The sequence below is a fragment of the Myotis myotis genome, unplaced genomic scaffold, assembly GCF_014108235.1.
Source record: "Myotis myotis isolate mMyoMyo1 unplaced genomic scaffold, mMyoMyo1.p scaffold_m19_p_20, whole genome shotgun sequence".
Taxonomy (NCBI): domain Eukaryota; kingdom Metazoa; phylum Chordata; class Mammalia; order Chiroptera; family Vespertilionidae; genus Myotis; species Myotis myotis.
This window is the reverse complement of record NW_023416325.1, coordinates 20,402,933-20,423,373: the sequence shown is the minus strand read 5'-3', so window position 1 is coordinate 20,423,373 and position 20,441 is coordinate 20,402,933. Positions and strand designations below refer to the sequence as shown.

General features: G+C 44.0%; 1 protein-coding gene across 1 annotated transcript in view; it reads right to left on the bottom strand.

The window, feature by feature from the left end:
- Window positions 1-3,933: 3,933 nt before the first annotated feature.
- Window positions 3,934-20,441, bottom strand: part of SUDS3 (SDS3 homolog, SIN3A corepressor complex component) — an 85,045-nt gene continuing 68,537 nt past the window's right edge. The window contains exon 13 of the mRNA XM_036353582.1: window positions 3,934-4,183. Coding sequence (XP_036209475.1) covers window positions 3,949-4,183 — 235 coding nt within the window. The 3' untranslated portion in view covers window positions 3,934-3,948. The remainder of the gene's footprint in view (window positions 4,184-20,441) is intronic.

Below are 20,441 nucleotides of genomic sequence, written 5' to 3'. Positions count from 1 at the left end.
AGTAAGTTTTGACCTAAGAGTGGAGGTCACCATCATCATAGAACTGTGCCAGCAACATTGAACTTGGCACAGCCTTCTGCCCCCAAAAACATCTCTCCATACACTCCTCACAGGACCCACATGTCTGTCCTAGAAGTTGACCCATTCCTTGACTCTCAAATATTTTTTGCTCCCCACAGCACCCCTATAAAATAGGAATCATTGTTATTCCTGTTCTTCAGATGAGGATGCTGAGGCTCAGGGAGGTGCAGTCACTTGTTACAGATCACACAAGGGCTTTAGTCGAAATCAAGGCCCTGATGAAAAGAGACTCAGTGGAACTGTGTCTTTATCTATTCATGTTCACAGAAAAAGGAGCAGTGAAATGCTTGCTGAATGCATGAATGTATGAATGAATGAATGAATGAATGAATGAGTAATGGGGATGGAAGAAAAAGCAGACAAGTCGTTTCCTACTTTCAAGATTCTTTTAGAAGGTAGGAGATGGTCATGATGATCAGAAGTAATCCTTCTATAGTTTCTTCACATGAAGCTCGAAGGAAAAGGACAGGGGGCTGGCTTAGTCTGGGAACCAAGAGAACTAAGATCTGATGTGCCTTTATCTCCCCAATATCCCATTTAACGCTACAATGGAGAAACCAAGGGTAAGTCTGGGGTAAATACATAGTCTATCAATTATTAGCTGTGTGACCTTAAACAAGTCACTTGGCCTCTCTGAGCCATTTTTTCTCATCCATGAAAAAGGAAAATTCACAAATGCACCTACTAGGTTAATAAAATAAGATTCACATAGTAGGCATTCATTAAACACTAGCCCCTTTAGCAGTTCTCTTTACTCTCTCATGACTCAATCCCCCACATTTAAGATGGAGATGCTAACCCTTTCAGTTTGAAGAGAACTGAGTAGCTGCTGAAATCCTTTCACATAAACGCCATCACCTGCCTTCATGGGCTTAAATGGGACATTGCATATGAAATGCTTTGAGGGCCTCAGAAGAAAAGGGGTGAAAAAAATCCAGAGGGTTATTATTAGACAGGAAACGAGAGAGCAGGAGCCCACACACGCCTCTCCTATAATCAAACTGACATTGAGGTTTACAGTGCATTGAACACTGCGTTCCAGTCTAGAGAGCTAAAAATGGAAGCCTGTGAAAGCAGCCACTGGGTTAAAAAGGAAGCAGGCCTGGTATGCTCCCGCAGGCCAGAGAGCAGGAAGGAGGCCAGGCCATTGCCACCCGAGCTGAGGCGGCAGCGGTAGGCCCTGTGCAGACTGGGACACACACCCTACCTGCCGCAGACCTCCAAATAGGCCTGAGACCCCAGGACCTCGCAGGACTCTGGGATACAGCCAAGCCACTGATATAGCTTATCCTCGGCAAGATGCTCGCTGTTCTGGACCTCAGGTTTCCCATCTTTGAAGTGGTGATATTATGAGGGTTGTTATGAGGACTGAATTAGTTAATACATGAAAGCACCTCCCAGAGTGCCTGGTGTACAGTAAGCCTGCAACAGCTGTTAGCTTATGTGATTGTAGACCTTGTTTATCCTACCTCTTAGCTTTCACTTACGGTGTGTTCCCCACCTGGGTCAGCCCCTCCCACCAATCTTACTTATTTCCTCAAAATTAAACCCTGTCTATCCTATATGCCTATGTCCAAATTCCATTTTCTGGTAAAACCACACATATTCTGAGAGATTTAGTCATTATTTGAGCACCTACAATATGCCAGGAGCTGTCCTAGGTGCTGAGCCTACAGCCATAAACAAAATAGACAAAAGTCCCTGCCCTTGTGAATTCCACTTTAATGTATAGTTATAGTATAGTTTTTCTAGTTCTATTAATATAACTACATAACATATTTAAGCATGCCTTTGTACCTCTTAAAATCAGCTCACAGGACATGAGAATGTTTCAAATATGCAAATCTTCCTGCAAAACAGCCTGCAGAACTACTCCAGGGCAGGGAGGTCCCCATCCCTCTCCCCTGGAGCACTCAGCTGGTCACTTTTCTGGAGGAAAAAAAAAATTCTAGCTGCCTTGAACTGAAAAACCAGGCAACCCCTGTCTCCCATTTCTCTCCCCACTTCTCCCAGGAACACCAGATTATGTTAAAATAATCCCCGTACAAGCCTGCCTCTCTGCCCGTCATTCAGCACCTCAGGTGACATTTCAGGTGCCTGATGAGCCCTGTCCAGATCTCTCCCCAGAGCCTGGCATTGCCTGGCACAAGTGTGTGTCCTCCGATGGAGCAGGCCTTGGGGAACTGAAGGCAGATGTTCTAAATGAACAGCACCCGACTGCCAGTAATCATCTTGGCCTTTTCTAGCCCATAGAGCCCGCAGGGAAAGGAGTCCGCAGTGAGACTCAGCCCCTGCAGGAGGGGAGGCTGGGAAGTCCACGGTCTGATGATGAATGCAAACAGTATCAGAGCCAATGAACTGTGAGGGGACATTTTTCATCCTCCACACAACATGACAGATGCTATGCAATCGCCTGACCATCAGATCAGGTTTCCCATCCACAACGGTGGCCGCTGACCATGGAAAAATCATTGCCCTTCCTGAACCTCACTCCCTGTTCTGTGAAATGGAGACCGAAAAACCCCTCCTGGCCTTACTGGTTGCCCCCAAGAGGACATGAAATAACAGTTCAGAAAGTATTTTGTAATCACTGTTTATTGTGTAACCAATACTCTGCCTGTGGCTGCAGGGCCCAGAACCTGGAATCACAAGAGTAGTGGGAAGGACATGGGTGGGAGAACTGAATAGTGTGCCTCAGTGTCTTCATCTGCAGCATGGGTTTGCCAGAACTTTCCTCGGAGATTTGTTGTGAAATAATTGAGTGAGGTCAATAAGAAACAGGTTTGAGGCAGACCCGGCAGGCTGGCCAGCCATCCTGGTTTGTCCGCGTCAGACCTGAGGGGGTTCTCAGGATGGGAAATCCCCCCATGCCAGGACCGGCTGGTTACTCCAGGGTTCAGTGAGTTGGTGTTGTGTCGGGCAAATGCACAGTCTGGCATCTAGTAGAATCCAATAAGCATCAGTCAGCTCAGTGAGGAAGGCTGATGACCGAACCCATGACCTCAGAATCTAGATGCTCCCAGATGATTCTAATGTGCAGTTGAAGCTGAGAGCCACGCCTGGAGGGGGTAAAATCCCCCTACACAGCCATTCTCAATCCTGCCTACAGGTCAAAATCACCCGGGGTGCTTTTTAAAACTCCCCATTCGGGGCCCTCATCCCCACCCCCAGACTAATGAAATCGGAAGCCCTGGTGTGGGCCTGGCATTACTGTAGGAGTGCCTGCAGGAACCTCAGCTGTAGGCAGGGATGAGGATCCCTGCTCCAAAACAAAGCAGACCCCGCCCAGGGGAGAGAGTCCTGGCACTCCTGTTGGGTGACTTTCAGGAGCTAGTCTTTGAACAAGGCTGCTATGAGGATTAAAGGAGAGAGGGTGTCACAGGACAAGAAGCTCAGTTAGGGGTAGGCTTACTGTTATTCATTTAATCAGCATAACAAGATGGTTAAGAGCCCAGCCTTCCTAAGGGTGTGGATTTGAGAAAGCCACTCACCTCCCAGTGCCTCCTTGTCCTCATCTGTAAAATAGGACATTCCTATCTGCTTCATGGGGTTGTTTGGGAATTAAAGGAGTGAAGGTAGGTAGTAGTGAATAAGAGTCAAATAATTTCCTCATTTGCAAAATGGGTTCGTGAACGGGTTCAACCCATTCTGCAGATGAGGGCATTGAGCTTAAATAGCTGGCCCAAGTTCACCACGTTAGTAAGCAGTGGGGCCAGCAGCTGTCACCTCTCACCCTGATGGCATGCCGTCCCGCTTCCTGGTCCTGTCTCTATCCCCTGGGCTCTTCCTACCTTTCTCATGATTTCAGTTTCCAGCCCTGAAGCCACGGTCAGACATGCAACACTAATCACTGAAATGAGTTCTGAGTCAAAGACAAACAGAAAACAGGGGCCCTGCATCCAGGAGCGTTTTCCGGGTGAGAGTCTCAGAGCCTGACGATCTTGCCACCTTCCTCTTCTCTGTGGAGAATCCAGACCCTGTGGGAACCTCTTGACAGCACATGCCAGGCCTGGTCCAGGCTTCACGCATATTTCTCACTTCATCTCCACAGCAACCCCGTGGTGCAGGTTCGGCTATTTCCCCCATTTCGCAGATGAGAACACTGAGACAGAGAATTAGGAAACTTGTTCAAGGAACCCAGGAGGTCTGGCTGCACAGCCCTGCTTGTAACCTTACTCCGCCTCCAAAGGCAGCCAAAGATCAGTCCGCTGTGGACAAGGAGACAAGGATGCTAGTCAAAAAGACACTACTGGGCTTGTCTGTGGTTTTGTTTTGCTTTACTGTTCGTTTATTTTATTTTTATTTGGTTTTGTTTTGCTTTTACTAGGTCCATAAAGAAAGCCTGGTGCCAAGAATAAAAGGGACAAGAAGCAGTTTTCAACACAACATAAAAAAGAGGCTCCCAACATCAGAATTGCCCTTAAAAAGAAAGATTGCTGTAGCCATTAAAAAGCATGTTGAAATTATTAAGAGTGGTTAGCCCTTGGGGGGAAGGGAGGAGGGGAGTAGCCCCATAGAGCAATGTAAAACTTATAAATGCCCTAACTTCTGGGAAGATTATATAATCCAATTTCTTAATTGATTTTAGAGAGAGAAACATCGATGTGAGAGAGACATCAATTGATTGTACGAGCCCCGACCAGGTATCGAACCCACAACATAGGTATGTGCCCTGATTGAAAATCAAACCCACAACCTTCAGGTGCGTGAAATGATGCTCCAGCCAATTGAGCCACATCAGCCAGGGCTCTCTGACTGCATTTTAAAAAATATTCCACTACATTAAAACATTCCTGAAAAGCTTTGATCCAGCCAAATGCTCTCAATTTAATGATGAACTGAGGCTCTGGGAGACTTAGTGACTTATCAGAGAGGCAGAGGAAGGTCAGCCTGGAAGAGGGAGCTCTTCTTCTTACGCCCTGGCAGTCACCGAGCTCTGAGCTGAACTGGTCAATCACTGAGCCATCACCCAGAGGGAGTAGCACACAGTGGTAAAGAGCATCAACTTCAGAGTTCGAGTCTCGCCCAGACACTTGATGTGCAGTATGTTTCTAAACCTGTTGTGAGGGTGAATTAAGGGAGATAATGCACAGAAAGCACTTAACACAGCATGTGCTCAACCATTAGGCTGTCACTGTTGGCTAACGAGTATCGTTATTTCTCTACACTTCTTACCTCTCCCGCTACACTGTAAGTGCTTGGAGAGCAGACCCTGAGGTGATCTATCTCTGAGAGAGCTGGGTGCCTCACTCCCCATCCTCCCACCTCCTATTCATCCCTCAGGGCTCAGCTGAAATAACCCTTAGCTAGGGAAGCCACCCCAGACCACCTAGAAAGTCTCCTGTTTTACAATCTTCCCAGATGCTCTTTTGCAGCCTTTATCCCAATTGTTGTTAAACAATTGCTTATGCAATAATTTGTTTGATCCCTGCCTTCTCCTATAATGCAAGCTACAATACAAGTTCTCTAAGGGCAGGTAAGCATACCAAACATTCCATGTGCTCCCTCCACATTTCTCAGCCTCCTCTGCAGCTAACTGGGGCCATGTGGCTAATTCTGGCTCAGGGGCAGAGGTACAGAAGTGATATAGGTCACTTTGAAACTGAAGCAGAAAAAAGCTGGTACAGTAATTCTCCAGTTATCAATTCCCCTCCTGCAGTGATTGGCAATGTTCCATTAGCCTGGATCCCTGAGTAACTGTATGGAGGAACAACCTCTGTTGATCCACACTGGATGTGTAGTATAAATAAGAAAAGAAAAAAAAACACGTTGCTAAGCATCTGGGATTTCAAAGTTAACTTGTTACTGCAGCATAACCTAGCCTATCCTGACTAATACACCACTATATTCCCATGACTCATATAGTGTCAGACACATAGAAAGTGCTCCATAAATACTTATTGAGTGAATGAATGAGTGAATCTCTGGTAGAAGTCACAATACATGATATTTCCTAAGTCAGTGAAAAAGGACAGCTCTCCACCATCAAAAAATACTAGACCACTAGTTAGTTCCAAAAGTGAAATACATTATCCCTGGCACCCCAGGACAGAAGCTAGAATGCAAGCTTTTTGACCTTGAAGTTGCTGGGCTCTGAGTCATTGTCGTGTTTTGCAGGTCACAGAAACACTCTGTAAGGCTGAGGACGATTAGGTGCTCAACAAAGTGATAAAATCCACTACAACCAGAGCCATTAGTCACAGGGCATTATTCAGAAATTGTTGCAATTTATAATATTTATGAATTGATCTGCAAGAACCTATAAACATTGCTCATCAATATAACTAATTGGCATTTATGAGTTTGTTTGGTTGGCTGATACATTCAGGCTGGTGTCGACGTGGTCTTGAAGAATAAAGGAATCCATGCATGCCGGGGCCTCTGGCTGGGTGCTGGCATTCTGACAATTCCACTGTATCGGACAAGAAATGAAGTGAAAGTAGTATATTTAAGGAGTGGAGCAAACACCAGTTTAGAGGCGAGGAAGATATAGCAAGTAATGAGTGTGCCAATGGGTTTCTTTTTAGGGCGACTCTGTAAACACCAAAAGAGTTGAGATAAACGTTTTCTTTAATCCTTCAAAGGGTTGCCAGTCTAGGGCAGAGATTTCCGCCCCCCCCCCACCCCCCCATAAAAGACACTCACCTTGACCAAACATAAGCAAAAAGGGCATGTTTATTATAAGAATGGGGGGGAGGGGGCAATGAAACTGAAAGAGTAGGAAATAGCTGGACCAGAAATAATCTCTGTCTGTCTCTGTCTCCCTCTCCCTGCTGACCAGTTTTCTCTCTTTCCCTGGTCTTCATGGAAGAAAAACAGCCACCCACCATCTTCTCTATGTTACAATTTCAGGCATCAGAGACTCACTTTTCTTTCTCTAGTCTCAGTCCAGAGTCCCAGGAAAGCATTCTAATGGACACAGCCTGGGTCTGGAATGTATATCTGGACCAATCATCTAAGGCCAAAGGCTGTAATAACAACAGCTCTCTTGGTGCCCTTGTGATTAGAGTACTGAATTGAGATTTGGGGTGGGAGGGGGGGGTGTTTGCAGGGGAGGGGGAAGTACTCAGAAGAAAAGAGGAATTTCCCAAACCTAAATATTTGTCAAATGAATGACCCTTACAATCCCTTTAACTTTTGGAAATCTTAAGATCTAGGCTTTAGATGAAGTGCTTTGGTTAAAACAGTTAATAGAGTGATTTTGAACAACGACGCTATGTTGGGCCAAGGGCTGGCATCACCCTTTAGCTTGCGTGCAGCGTGGCAACATGTTGTGTCCAACAGGGTCTGGCAGAGGACTTTGGTTTGGGGACAAAACAGGCCTCTGTGCTCATCACTAACCTTTCGTCTCAAGACGTGGCCCCCCAACCCACTCTCAGAAAAGACAGTGACCCCACAGGCCCCAGGAGCCTACAGATGACGCCCGGTGCCAGCTCAACCAAAATGCATTTCTCCGGATCACAGAGATGGTCCTGGCTCTCATCAGCACAGCTCTCACTCGTGCTGCAGATGGCAAATGGAATGTTCAACCCCGCCCCTTGCTCCCTGGCCCGGCTGCTTCCACGTTCCTTGACAGTAATGCTCGTTCAGATGCCGGCATTGGAGCCAACCCTCACTAGGCACAGCAGGGTGGGCAAGGCAGAAGGAGCGCTGGCGAGGTCGGAAATGGGGGCCATTTGTTTTATGCTGGCCCCAGAAGCCTGCAAAGCAATGTGACGAGTGGGCAGCGAGACCGCAGCAGATGACAGAGCTTTATCAGGTAAAGGGTGGCAGGTGGGGGACATGGGAAAATTACAACCCCACTTGCCAAGACTCAGAGACACCTGCGTCTAATTTAGCAGAAGGAAGGTATTATGGAAAAGGGCTGCCGCCTTCCCCAGATGCACTCACACTAAATCTGTGCTGCTCTGCCTCCTAAACCTCTCCAGCTTGCTCTGCATCCCCGCCCACCTGCTCTAAGCCACCTCATCTCCTGCCTGAATTGAGACTGCTCCCAAATTGTCTCTCTCTCTCTGTATTGCTCTTTGGCCACAAACAGTTCATGCTCTCCCCACAACCCCTGCCCCAATGACCACAGAGATATTTCTAAGTTGCGGGTCTGACTGTGCCTCCCTTCAGTTCCCCAAAGGATGGAGGCCGTAATCGTTCACCACGGCTCCTAAGGGCCTTCACAAGCTGGTCCTGCCGCCCTAAGTCCAGCAGCCTTGCCAACACCACTCAGCGGCTTGCTGTGAAAACCATCCTAGAAGTTTGTTTTTTATTGATTATTGTTCTACGTGCATTTTTTTTCCACCTCAGCATCAGCCAAGAACTGGAGGGGGAGGGTAAGAAAGGGGGTTGGGAAGACAGGGGAGGCTTGGAAACAACAAGGGCATGATCTTAAGAAAAACTGTGATTTGAATTGAGTAAAAATTGGTCTCCTGTTATCACTGTAGCCACTCCACTTGCAATTCAGGACCTGATGCCCCTGTATCAGGCCAAACACAGCCACTGTTTTCTGATCAAATCTCCTTCCCAGGAAGACACCATTAAAAAATTCTCTGTAACCAATCAGGCAATTTAAACCCCTCTAAAGAAGCCATGTCACTGTGTGAGTTCACAGAGGACTCCAACCCCAATCCAGTCAGACAAAAGCAATGCACCACTACACTTGCAGGGGACCAGGGAATAAGAGACCGTCACAAAGGCCTTTGTGGAGCCAAAGAAAACATGAAGGTATTGAGACTCCAGTCAGTGCCTCCCTCACCCAAACCCTTGCTAAGAGAATCTGTCCCCTAACACGGCTCCTGCTGCCCTGTTTGCCTCATGACAGGTCCAGCCATTACCAACAGGCATACTATACTGGAGGCTAAAATGCTGAAATCCTGTGCACATTGATAAATTACCCCCCTGAATGCCACTAAGATACTCCACCTAAAACAGTGAGGAAATGTGTCATCTCATCCAACAAGAAGGCCACATGTAAGGAGGGTTTCAGGTCTGGTCCATTTAGCTACTCAACGAGGTTTCAGATCCGTGCTGTCCCTTTGCTCTGCCATCCATGGTACAGACTCCCTCCCAAGTCTGATTGCTGTCAGTGCTACCAAACTCACGGGGTTTCCTGCTTGGTGTGTTCTATCCAAAACACTAGAAGTGATTGTTGTGAGGTAGTTTTATTCACTTGTGGCAACTAAAGGAGATAGGATTCACATCCAAAGGTCTGCCTCCCTGAAGGGAGGCTTCACCATTGCTTATATACACTATTTAGTCAATTACACCCTGATTTCTTCTTTACAATTGGCTACATTACTCTGGTTGAGTTCCTGTCAAGCTCATCCTGTTTACAGCTGCATCTGCAAAACACTGTGCGACATTTTAATGTTTAGTAAGAATAACATTTAGTAAGAACCGCCCAGACTTGAGACCCTTGTCCTATCTAACATCATGGTTTTAAGATGGCTGTGGGTGGCACTTGATGTTAATGTCTTCTTACTTAAGTCTAAGAGGAGGGAGACAGACCTCTTTCAAATCATGGACTATAAGACCTTCCCATTAGTCTATTTGGACCAGCTCAAGTCACATGACCAATAACAGCCACTAGGGAAATGCCCCCCATCCCCCCAGGACATTTGGCAATGTCTGGGAACATTTTCAGTTCTCACACTGGGGAGGGGATGCTACTGGCATCTAGTGGGTAGAGGCCAAGGATGCTGCCAAACATATTGTAATGCACAGAACAACTCCCTACAACAGAGAATTAACTGGTCCAAAATGTCAATAGTGCTGAGATATGGGACCCTGCCTTTGATGAATCTAGATCAGAGTTGGCAAACTACAACCTATGAGCCACATTTAGCTGACTGCCTGATTTTATAAATAAAGTGGAATGCAGCCACACTCACTCATTTACGTACTGCCTACGGCTCCTTTCCTGCTAAAACTGGGCGTTGTCACAAGGCTAGTTGTGACAGAGACCATATGCCCCCTAACACTAAAAATATTTACTCTCTGGCTTTTTTCTGAAAAAGTTTGCTGATCTCTAATCTGAGGATAGGAGAATATGGAAACAAAATTAGGAAGGAGGAGTAACATTGATATTGAGGAGTAATAAATAGTAACTGCTACCAAGGTAAGTCTATTTCTGGAGGTTACTCTGTGTAGAGCATAGTTCTCAGTAGCTTTCCCAATGAGAGTTTATTTCCACATAAAGGACTTATTACAAAAACTAAAGCTGGTGGGAGGTATGAAACATCTAACACGCCCTACCACCACACACACACAAAAAAAAAATCAAGATTTTCCCCATTCAATTCCTACCACGGAGACAGAAATGGTCATCACAGAGTTGTGAATTCTAAGCCCACAGAAACGTCAGAGTCAGACCTGATGTGAGCTCTTTCGCAGACCAGAGCCACACTGAAATCAAGAGAGAGGAAGCTATCAGCAGAGAGAATCATGGGATAGATGAGAGAAGCATCGCCAGAAAAAATAGCCATTAATTTTACAGCAATCCTGTCCCCTGAGGCCCTGGGGTCCTATGAGTTTTCACCACGGTCTGTTCAACAAGTCCTTTTCCCTCAACGAGGCTAAGTGGGTTTCTGGTCCTTGGAACCAAACTGTTCCTGAGGAAGATGAGCCCCATCCCCACCTCCCACTCCCCCACCCCCCCACCCCCAAGTCACTGGACAGCCTTTCCAGGCCCTCCCCTAATTGCCGCAAGGGCAGGGTAAGTACCTGCCCAAGGGGCTGACTTGCTCCTGCTCTCCGTCAATCCCTGTCACCCAGAGATTCCAGATCCCTTGACAGGAGGTCGACAGAACATTCCAGACTTAAAAACTGAGAAACCCAGGAAGGAAAATGGTGCCTGCCTTTTCATAGTCATTTAAAGGTTTCTTTTAATAGCAACTATAAACGGCTACTGGACTTATCAAATACAAGTCAGTGCCAACTCTTAAAACGGACTAAGAAGGGAAAAAACTTTAAGTGGGGAAAACCCAAGGCCATGTCTTTCTAACGGGTGATAATCGTGTTATTTTGATCTTCCTGCTCACTCAGCCTGGTATTTATCAGATGCCCACCGCGAACCGCCCTGTTCCCATTACTTCCCTATTTCATATTTTAATGGAATGAGAGCCATCATCTCCTGGCCAATATTCATTCCCCATCTGCTGCTTCTGTGGGTTTTTTTCTGGGAGCGCCTGGGGCAACACTCCTCCCAGGGACAAAATCCACTCTCTCTGGTTTCCTCTGGAATAGATGCTGTTTCCTGAAGCCAGAACCATGTGCCTCCTGGAGGCAAATCTGTCCTGGAGGTGTCCCTCAGGGGCCACCTGGGTTTCCGGGCAGCCCTTAGGGGGCGGAGGACAGTGAGCTAAGCTTTTTGCCTTCCCGTTTCCAACCCACCCTCCTCAGACAGGCTTTGGAAAAAGGGCTCCTCCATTGGAAACACCACCAAGGCAAGCTCAATCGAATGACGATTCTGAGTTAAACCCATTTCTTCCCAGCAAGATCACAGGGAAGCCAAGCACTTCATGTGAACATACGCAGCACAAGCACCCTAAGTGCCTTAGTCTGACACGGAGATGAGGAAGGTACAGGCCACACCCTCAGAGAAGCCTGTCTTGAATAGTGCTGTCAGTACCACGGCCCCCATTGGGAATTTGAAAGTTTCTAGTGGCCACAGTACAGTAAGTCCACAGAAACAGGTGCTGACACATGAAGGAGGAGCTCCACAAAAATAAAGGATGGTCCCATTCACAGCAGTCCAGAGAAATACATAGTACCCTGATTTTGCAAATGAGGAAACTGAAGCGTAGAAAGATCATTCAAACTGCCTTGTGGACAAAAGATGCAAAATGGGAATGGTTAGAGGCAAGGACACCAGTGGAGACAAGGAAGAGGCAAGTACACAGAGAAATGAGGGGGCAGGGGCGGGAACTGGGTTGGACAGAAGTCACTACATCAGAGAGATGTTAAGAAGGTGAATGGGTAGATGGTGGATATTGGAAACATGGGTGAACGCATGGGTGGTTAAATTGATAGATGGAGAGACACATGGATGGGTTGGTTATGGATGAGTGAATAAACAGATCTTCAGAGGCCCCTAATGCCCTTGCATGAGGCATTTTACACACAGAATAAACAATTTTTACTAACAGTAACCAGGATAGATATCAAAATATTGTCCAGATGATGAGGGCAGAGCATACATAAGATTCAAGAAATATAACAGTCCTCTCCAATATGCCTTCATACCAATTTTGCCAAAACTCATGTGCTCAATTATTCTTCCCTTCACCTTTCCAAGACAAATAAGACATAAATCAGCCCTTAACTGTCATTCCTTTATCTGGTTTCCGAATCCAGAGTGCTGAGGCTTTAAATTGGTTAAGCAGTACTGGGTCCAGATAGGAGGATCTTATTGTCAGGAAAACAGAGTTGGTCTGACCTGCAAAAGCTCCTGCTGGAGTCGCTGCTATTCCAGGGAGAGTGTTAAAGGCAACTCAGAATGGCTCTGACAGATGATTCCTGACCAGTCAAGTTCAAACAGACAGCCAGTCATAAAAATTCCCCATTGGGTCACTCTTCTTTATTAAAGGCAACACATGGACAGGAGGCAGTCTGATCCTGTTCTTTTTCTTTAGCCCCCTCCATCCCACCTTTCTCTGTGTCTTGAAAACACACATACACACACACACACACACACACACACACACACACACTCACTGCCATGTTCAGGATTAGAGTATGAAATATATTAATATAATTTAAGAGAAAGCCTAACCCAAAAGCAGCACCTTCCCCCATGAAATTCACCCATGAGCAATACATTCTTTTGTGATAAATATTACCCTTTTATGAACTAATGATCTCTTTTTAAATAATACTCAAGAATTCCACAGGCTGGACTAAGGGGAGTCAATACATCCCTATGGGAACTTCCCCTAATCTGTAATTGTTTAAATTACCCAGTGTGTTTGCTAAAGCTGCTATAACAAGTACCACAGAGCAGGAGCTTAAACAACAGAAGTGAGTTTTCTCATAGTTCTGGAGGCTAGAAGTCCAAACTCAGGTCTTCCCTTTGTACCTGTGTCCTAATCTCTTCTTATAAAGACTCCAGTCATATTGGATTAGAACCCACCCTAATGACTTCATTTAACTTCAATTATCTTCTTAAAGACCCTGTCTCCTAATACAGTCACATTATGAGATACTAGGGGTTACAATTTCAACATATAAATTTGGGGGTGGGGGGGACACAATTTAGTCCATGACACCCAGGAACATTAGGAAGTCCAAAGAAGCATCTTGTCCAACATCCACGTCTTACAGGGACGAAAAGAAGTATTTCTTCTTGCTATTCACAGTAAAAGCGTTACTTGGCATCAAGTAAGGGAGTTTAAGAAGGCTAGTGGTGAGATTGTACCTGTAGATGGGCCTTACTTTAAGAGAGAACCCAATTAAAAAAACAACACCACCACCTCAGCAAGCAGAGAAATTAGAGGGTATTTGAATGACATGCTTCCCTTTTACAAAATGGCTCACCACGGAGCCCCTTTAAGCTGAGAGCTCCCCTACTGAATAAGTGCCTCCTACAATCATTAACTACTTGAAGGAGAACCTGGGGGCAGCTGGGAGAGGCAGGAGGAGGTGGAGAGGAATCTTAAAGCCAAGACCAGGCTTATTTAAGACCAATTTGAAATGAAGATTTCAGAAAGTCTGAAAGTATAATTTACGTGAATGGGCTAAGCAGGCTTCTGTGAATAACTTCCACTTAGACAATGTTCCTCAGGAACACCCTACTCTACAGCCATTAAAAAGGGTGTTCTAAAAGAATCTTTAATGACATTGGAAACATCTCAAAGGCAGGTGGCAAATCAGCATGTGCAGCATGATCCAATTTCAGATTTTAAAAAAAGAAATTCTATACGTGGGTAAAAAAAAAAAAAAGATTGGGAGTCTACATTAAAATGTTAACAGTGGTTATATTTCGATGGTGGGTTAGATGGGTGATTTTCACTTTCTCTCTTATTCTTGCCTGTATTTACCCAAGTTCTGATTATTTTTTAAGCAATGGAGGACAATTAAAGTGTGTTTTAAAATAAGAATTCATTGAGAGTCTATTGCAAATTGTACCAATTACTTATTAACTAAAATCATAAAGTAGGAAATCTCTTAATAGAAGGACCAAATTTCTTATTTGAAGAATGATGACATAATGATAGTTAACATTTGTAACCACTTATTATGTGTCAGGCACTGTGCTCAGCACTTGATATAATTATGTCATTAACCCTGTCTCCTCTCAACCACGCTATGAGATGGGTATTTTTATGCCCCTCCCCAATCTTCCAAATGAAGAAACTGGGATGCAGAGCAATGACATAACCTATTCAAGGTCACTAGCTGGCAAGTAGCAGAGAATCCAGGTCTCCTGATTTCTAAATCAGGGCTGTTTCTTCTCCATAGCATTGGGTTTCTACAGATGCCCTAGTTTATGGGCTGAAAACATCCCATAATTACCCCATAAATAAGCCATCGAACTTACGTAGTCCTTGCATTTAACTTATTATTTAGCATTTAAAGGACACATTACATTGAGCAAGAACCATCAATCTTCCACATAACGCTCCAGTTATTAACTTGGTAATTATAATCCACAGTCACAAAGCTGATCATGCTTGTCGTTTCCATGGTACCAGATCCCCTTCTAAAAAAGAAAACTCATCAATTATCTCTGACCTGTTCACTCTGTAAATTCACACCCTTCCAGAGTGTTAGCACTTACCCTGGTGGCCAGAAAGTTTAACAGTAATTGCAGAGCTCCTAAACCTCAGGAATAGAAAGGTATCTACCTATAATCCCCTTTAACATGGTATGGGAATATCATTTAGCCATTCTTTAATAGGACTCCTACTTAAAAAGCAGCCACTCTATGTGTGCCAAGACCTGAGATAACTGTTTTGTTTACAGGAGGAATAGGAGAATCCAGTGGTTATCAAGCTTATCAAACCCACTGCCTCCTTGTATCAGTCAGTTACTTGTGAGTAACAAACAATCTCAAAAGCCTCAATGACCTACAAGAACAAAAATACTTATTTTTTAACTCGTGAGTCCACAGATGGCTGCAGTTCTGCTGAGCTCATCTGGGACTCGCTTACCTTGGCTCCAGGCTTCAGGTTGGGTTCAGCTCTGTTTTAAGAGTCTCCCCATTCTCCTCAGACCAACAGCCACCTGAGGCATGTTTTTCTCACAGCAAATGGCAGAAGCACAAAATGACTAATGAGAATACATATCTTTTGATGGTCAGGTTCAGAACGGACACATTCCCAGTTTTGTTGACATTTCATTGGCCAAAGCAAGTCTCATGGCTCTGCCCATAAGTTCAGCGCAGTCACACAGAGCCTAACCCACAGTGGATGACAAAAAGTGACCACAGGAAGGGATGAATGATGGACAGGAGTTGGTAGTAACTGTGAACTTTGGAAACATAATTTTCAGCTTCCAATTTGGACATGTGAAAAACTGCAATGAAGTATTTATGCTTATCAGCATGCTCTCAACCACTATACTATATGGTCTTTCAAAAACACAAAACAAAACAAAACTAAGGTGTGCTCACAGCAGTTAACATTCTAAATGGACTACAGCCATCAGCATCAATCTTACACAGACTTGCCCAGACAAGCAAGGTTTGTTTTTCTTACCTATTCTTGTTAACATTTACAGAGCAAAATGAAAGAGTAGGCACTGATGAGAAAAAGAATGGGATGCCCTGGCCGGTGGCCCATGCACATCGAAAGGTTGCCAGTTCGATTCCCAGTCAGGGCATATGTCCATGTTGCAAGCTCCATCCCTGATTGGGGGCAGTGTGTGTATGCAGGAGGTAGCCAATTAATGTCTACCTCTCACATCAATGTTTCTCTCTTTCTCCTTTCCTTTTTCTCTGAAAATCAAATTAAATAAATAAATATATAAAGTCAAAGATTTGAAAAAAAAATGGGTAGGAGGAGAAAGAAGAGCAGATAGAAACAGAATCACAAATATCTCAAATTCTGGTGCTCTGCCACTTACTAGCTATGAGACCCACAGTGAGTCAATTTGATCCTCTGAGCCTTATTTTTCTCACAGACATCATACAATATTATGAATGGTTTGTGTGTATGAGTGTAGGCTCATATTTATACAATACAGCCAGTGCCTAATTTGTTGGTTTTGTTCCTTCTAACCTTCTTACCATTATTATTACATAGCATGTTATTGTATATTGGTGACTCTTTATTTCTATGTAGTACTCAAGAGTTTGTAAAACATTGTAATACAAAGGTTACAATTCATTTAACACTTACGTACTCACTCATAGATTTCTGCAATCCAGTGAGTAGATATTACTAACCTGTATCAGTCACATATTCCACCCAATAATGCTGTGTAACAAATAATCACAAAACCTCCAGGGCATATAGCAATAAACACTTATGTGGGATTCAGCTGACCTGGACTAGGCTTGTCTGATTTTACCACCTTGCTCACATGTCTGTGGTTAACTTTGGACTATCTAGGTAGTTCTACTGATCTTGGCTAGACTCAGTCACATGCCTGGGATTTAGCTGGCTGCTGACTGCTGGCTGCTCTAGGATGGCCTCAGCCAGGACTCCTGGGGCGACTTGACTCCATAATACAGGCTTGTCACCTTCCAGGCCAGCCTGGAAATTTTCCCCTGGCAATTGCCAGACAAACTAGAATGAAAGTAGAAATGCACACTTTTTCACATCTCTGCTTGCATCACCTAATATCACATTGACCAAAGCAAGTCACAAGGCCAGCACAAATTCAAAGGATGGGTAAAAACACCCCATCTCTTTTATGAGAGAAACTGCAAATGCTGTGAGTACAGGAGGCGTGTTATGAGTTGAACTGTGTCTCCCCCAAATCCATATATTCAAGTTTTAACCCTCAGTTTCTCAGAATGTGACATTATCTGAAGATAGGCCTTTATAAGGTAACAAAGCTAAAATGAGGTCATTAGGGTGAACCCTAATCCAATATGAATAGTGTCCTTACAAGAAGGAGAAATTTGGACACAGATATGCACAGAGGGAAGATGATGTGAAGACACAGAGAGAGGACTGCCATCTACAAGCCAAGGAGAGGGGCGCATAGAACAATTTCTCCCTCACAGCCCTCAGAAGGGACCCACTTTGCAACCAACTTGATCTAGAACTTTGAGCCTCCAGAACTTTAATACAATAAATTGTTGTATTTAAGCTACCCAGTTTGTGACACTCCTAAAGCAGCCATAGAAAACTAATACAAGGAGTAAAGAGTTAAGCATTAATAGGATCAATCCTCAATGCCCTATTTGACAGTGGGGAAACTGAGGCTCCAAAAGTCCAGTCCATGTATTGCTTAAGAGGCATCAGAGCTATTAGCGGAATGCAGGTGTCTTTTATCGGATTTCCTTATACCTGCCCCTAAGACATTTCAGTTCACAATCCTTTGTCTTTTCCTAGGTAGCTTCCAACAGGGAGGCACTGGTACGTGCAAGACACTGGTCATGCCCAACTAGGCAACTCTGTGCGTGTTGCTTCAAAGCCTCTGTTTTACAGTCCTTAATGATCTAGTAATTGTGTTTATGGCTTTCCAATGAAGTGTGCAGAGCTCTGATAGCCGGCACTGGTTTCTTGAGGGCCTTTATTTGATCTGAGACTGTGCAGAGCTTTGGATAGATTTTTTAAAAAAAAGTGTGTGAAGCAAAGAGGAGAAAATTCAGGTCAAATACTTTCAAAATGGTTTTCAGCTAACCATGCTACACACTTGAGCCACCAATTACATTTGCATTGAACATAATTATTCGGGATAACTCTGAAGCTACTGAAATGATTTCATGAAGAGGAAAAAATGGATGAAAAAGAATTAGGTCACTGATTCATGTATTAGTCAAGGTTCTCCAAATAGACAAATAGAACATAGATAGATGATAGAAAGAGAGATAGATAGATAGATAGATAGATAGATAGATAGATAGATGATAGATTTATTTATTATAGGTATTGGCTCACATGGTTATGGAGGCTGAGAGGTCCCATCATCTGTCCTTTAGAAGCTAGAGATGTAGGAAAGCCAATGGGGTAGTCAAAGGCCCCAGAACCAGAGAGCTGATGGTATAGATTCAAGTCTAAGTCCAAAGCCTCAAAACTAAGAATGAGATCAATGTCTCAGCTCAAATGGTCAGATTGTTCATTCAACCTTTCTCCACTTTTATTCTATGTAGACCCTTAACAGATTGGATAATGCCCATCCACATTGGTGAGGGCCAACTGCTTTATTCAGTTCACCCATTCAAATGCTAACCTCTTCCAAACCCCACCTGCACCCACCCAGAAATAGTACCTAACCAGCTATCTGTGCATCCCATGGCCCAATCAAGTGGAAACATAAAATTAACCGTTACACAAATATTCATTGAGGACATACTACATGCCAAGCACAGTCATAGAGCCTGGAATACAGATGGGAATGAGGCACCCACATGCACAAGAATCTCGTTATCTCATGTTCATTCGGTATTCACTCACGAAATACTAATTTTGAGCACTTACTGAGTGTTCATTGCTGCGTGAGTCACTGAGGACACTGTGTGAACAAGACAGACATAGACCTGCCCCCATGGAGGTTACAGGTGAACCAGGGAGATAGGCACTGGGTAACTCATGGCACAATTAAGCAATCACAATTGTGATGAGCACTGCAAAGGAGAAGCAGAAGTTGTTAAGGACTGTGTAACAAAAAGACCTATCCATTTATTTGGGGGGAGAGGATCAGCAATACTAGCTTAGGAAATGGGGTTTAAGGTGAGATCTGAAGGATCCATAAGGATTAGCCAGGCAAAGACAGTGGAAACATCCTCTGAGAAAGAGAAAAAAGCCGCTCTGACATCCATGAGCTGGCCTGGTACTTACTATCAGCTTGGCCTTGATCTTGCTAGGAGCTAACCTGCTGGTACTCACAGCTGGGGCTTGATGTACTCCTGCTGGAAACACACACGAACACACACACACACACACACACACACCAACAACAACATTGCATCATCAGACACGACCACTCTGAGACCACAATGGATCAAAACAAAAACAACCACGTCTGAACACAAATTATGAACACTGTCAAAAACACACAATGATCCAAATTCCTCTATCCTGTCTAATATAAAGGGCTGCTGCATCTTTACCAATTACAACTTGAGACTCACTCTAGTCTATTCTTTTAGGTAAGATGTCCAATCATAGACTTACTCCCACTTCCGGCCAGTATCCAATCTAGAGCAAAAGCCCCAGTTCCTTAAACCCTCCCCCAAGTCACCAAACCTAAGCCCAAACCCTATATCAACTAAGTCCCTTCCAACACTCTCTTACTAAAATGCCCCCACAGTTCCCTACTACATTTCCCCCTCTTGCGGCCATGAATAATAACACCAATTTGTTTCACTGCAAGTGTGTTCTGGTGGTCTTTAGCTAAAGGGCACTGACACTTGGTAAATGCTTTTAAGAGAGCTGAGGAACCCAAACCATCCTCAAAAAATATTTCTACATTCAAAGAGGCAAGATAGATAATTATTTGGATGTTTAATTAATATTTATCACAGCTAATGTATTAATTTTATGGTAAATTTAAGACGGAATTGTGTTTTTGTGTGTTGTATATACACGTTCACAGTACATTGAGAACCTTTTATAATTAATGTGACTTTATATCTCTATTTCAATTGGAAGCATAGTTGATTATGTTAGATCATTATGAAGGCTTAGAATTCTCACAGCTCTGCTTTTGAGCACATCTCTAGTTGCTACTTTTCTTCCCATTCCTAACCTGTGTTACTAATTGATTTGAAGAGCACTCATAATGACCTTGGGCCTTTGTCACCTTGATCTTAACTCGACCAAAGTAGAAGTCATTAACCTCTCCTAAAAACCTAGCTATGTGGCAATTTAGAATTTATTAAAATTTTACATGTGCTTAACCTTTGACCTAGCAATTCCACTCTGAAATTTTTATCCTATAAATTCATTGGCACAAAAATCCAAAGATATGCAAAATTTTATTTGTTGGTAATAACGACGATGATGACAAAAAACAAACAACAAAAACCACATACAGAAACAACCCAAATTCCCATCAATAGTTAGCTAGCTAAATGAATCTTAATACCTCCATACAGTATATACTTCTTAAACGTGTCCCATTTGCTAATCTCTTTCCAATAGTCACCTACCACCAAATCCCTATCTTGGTCTTACCTTCATTTTTCCTTCCTCTCTCTCCCTTGTCCCTACATCTAGTCATATGCTGAGCCAAACCTTAGTACCGCTAAAACAGTT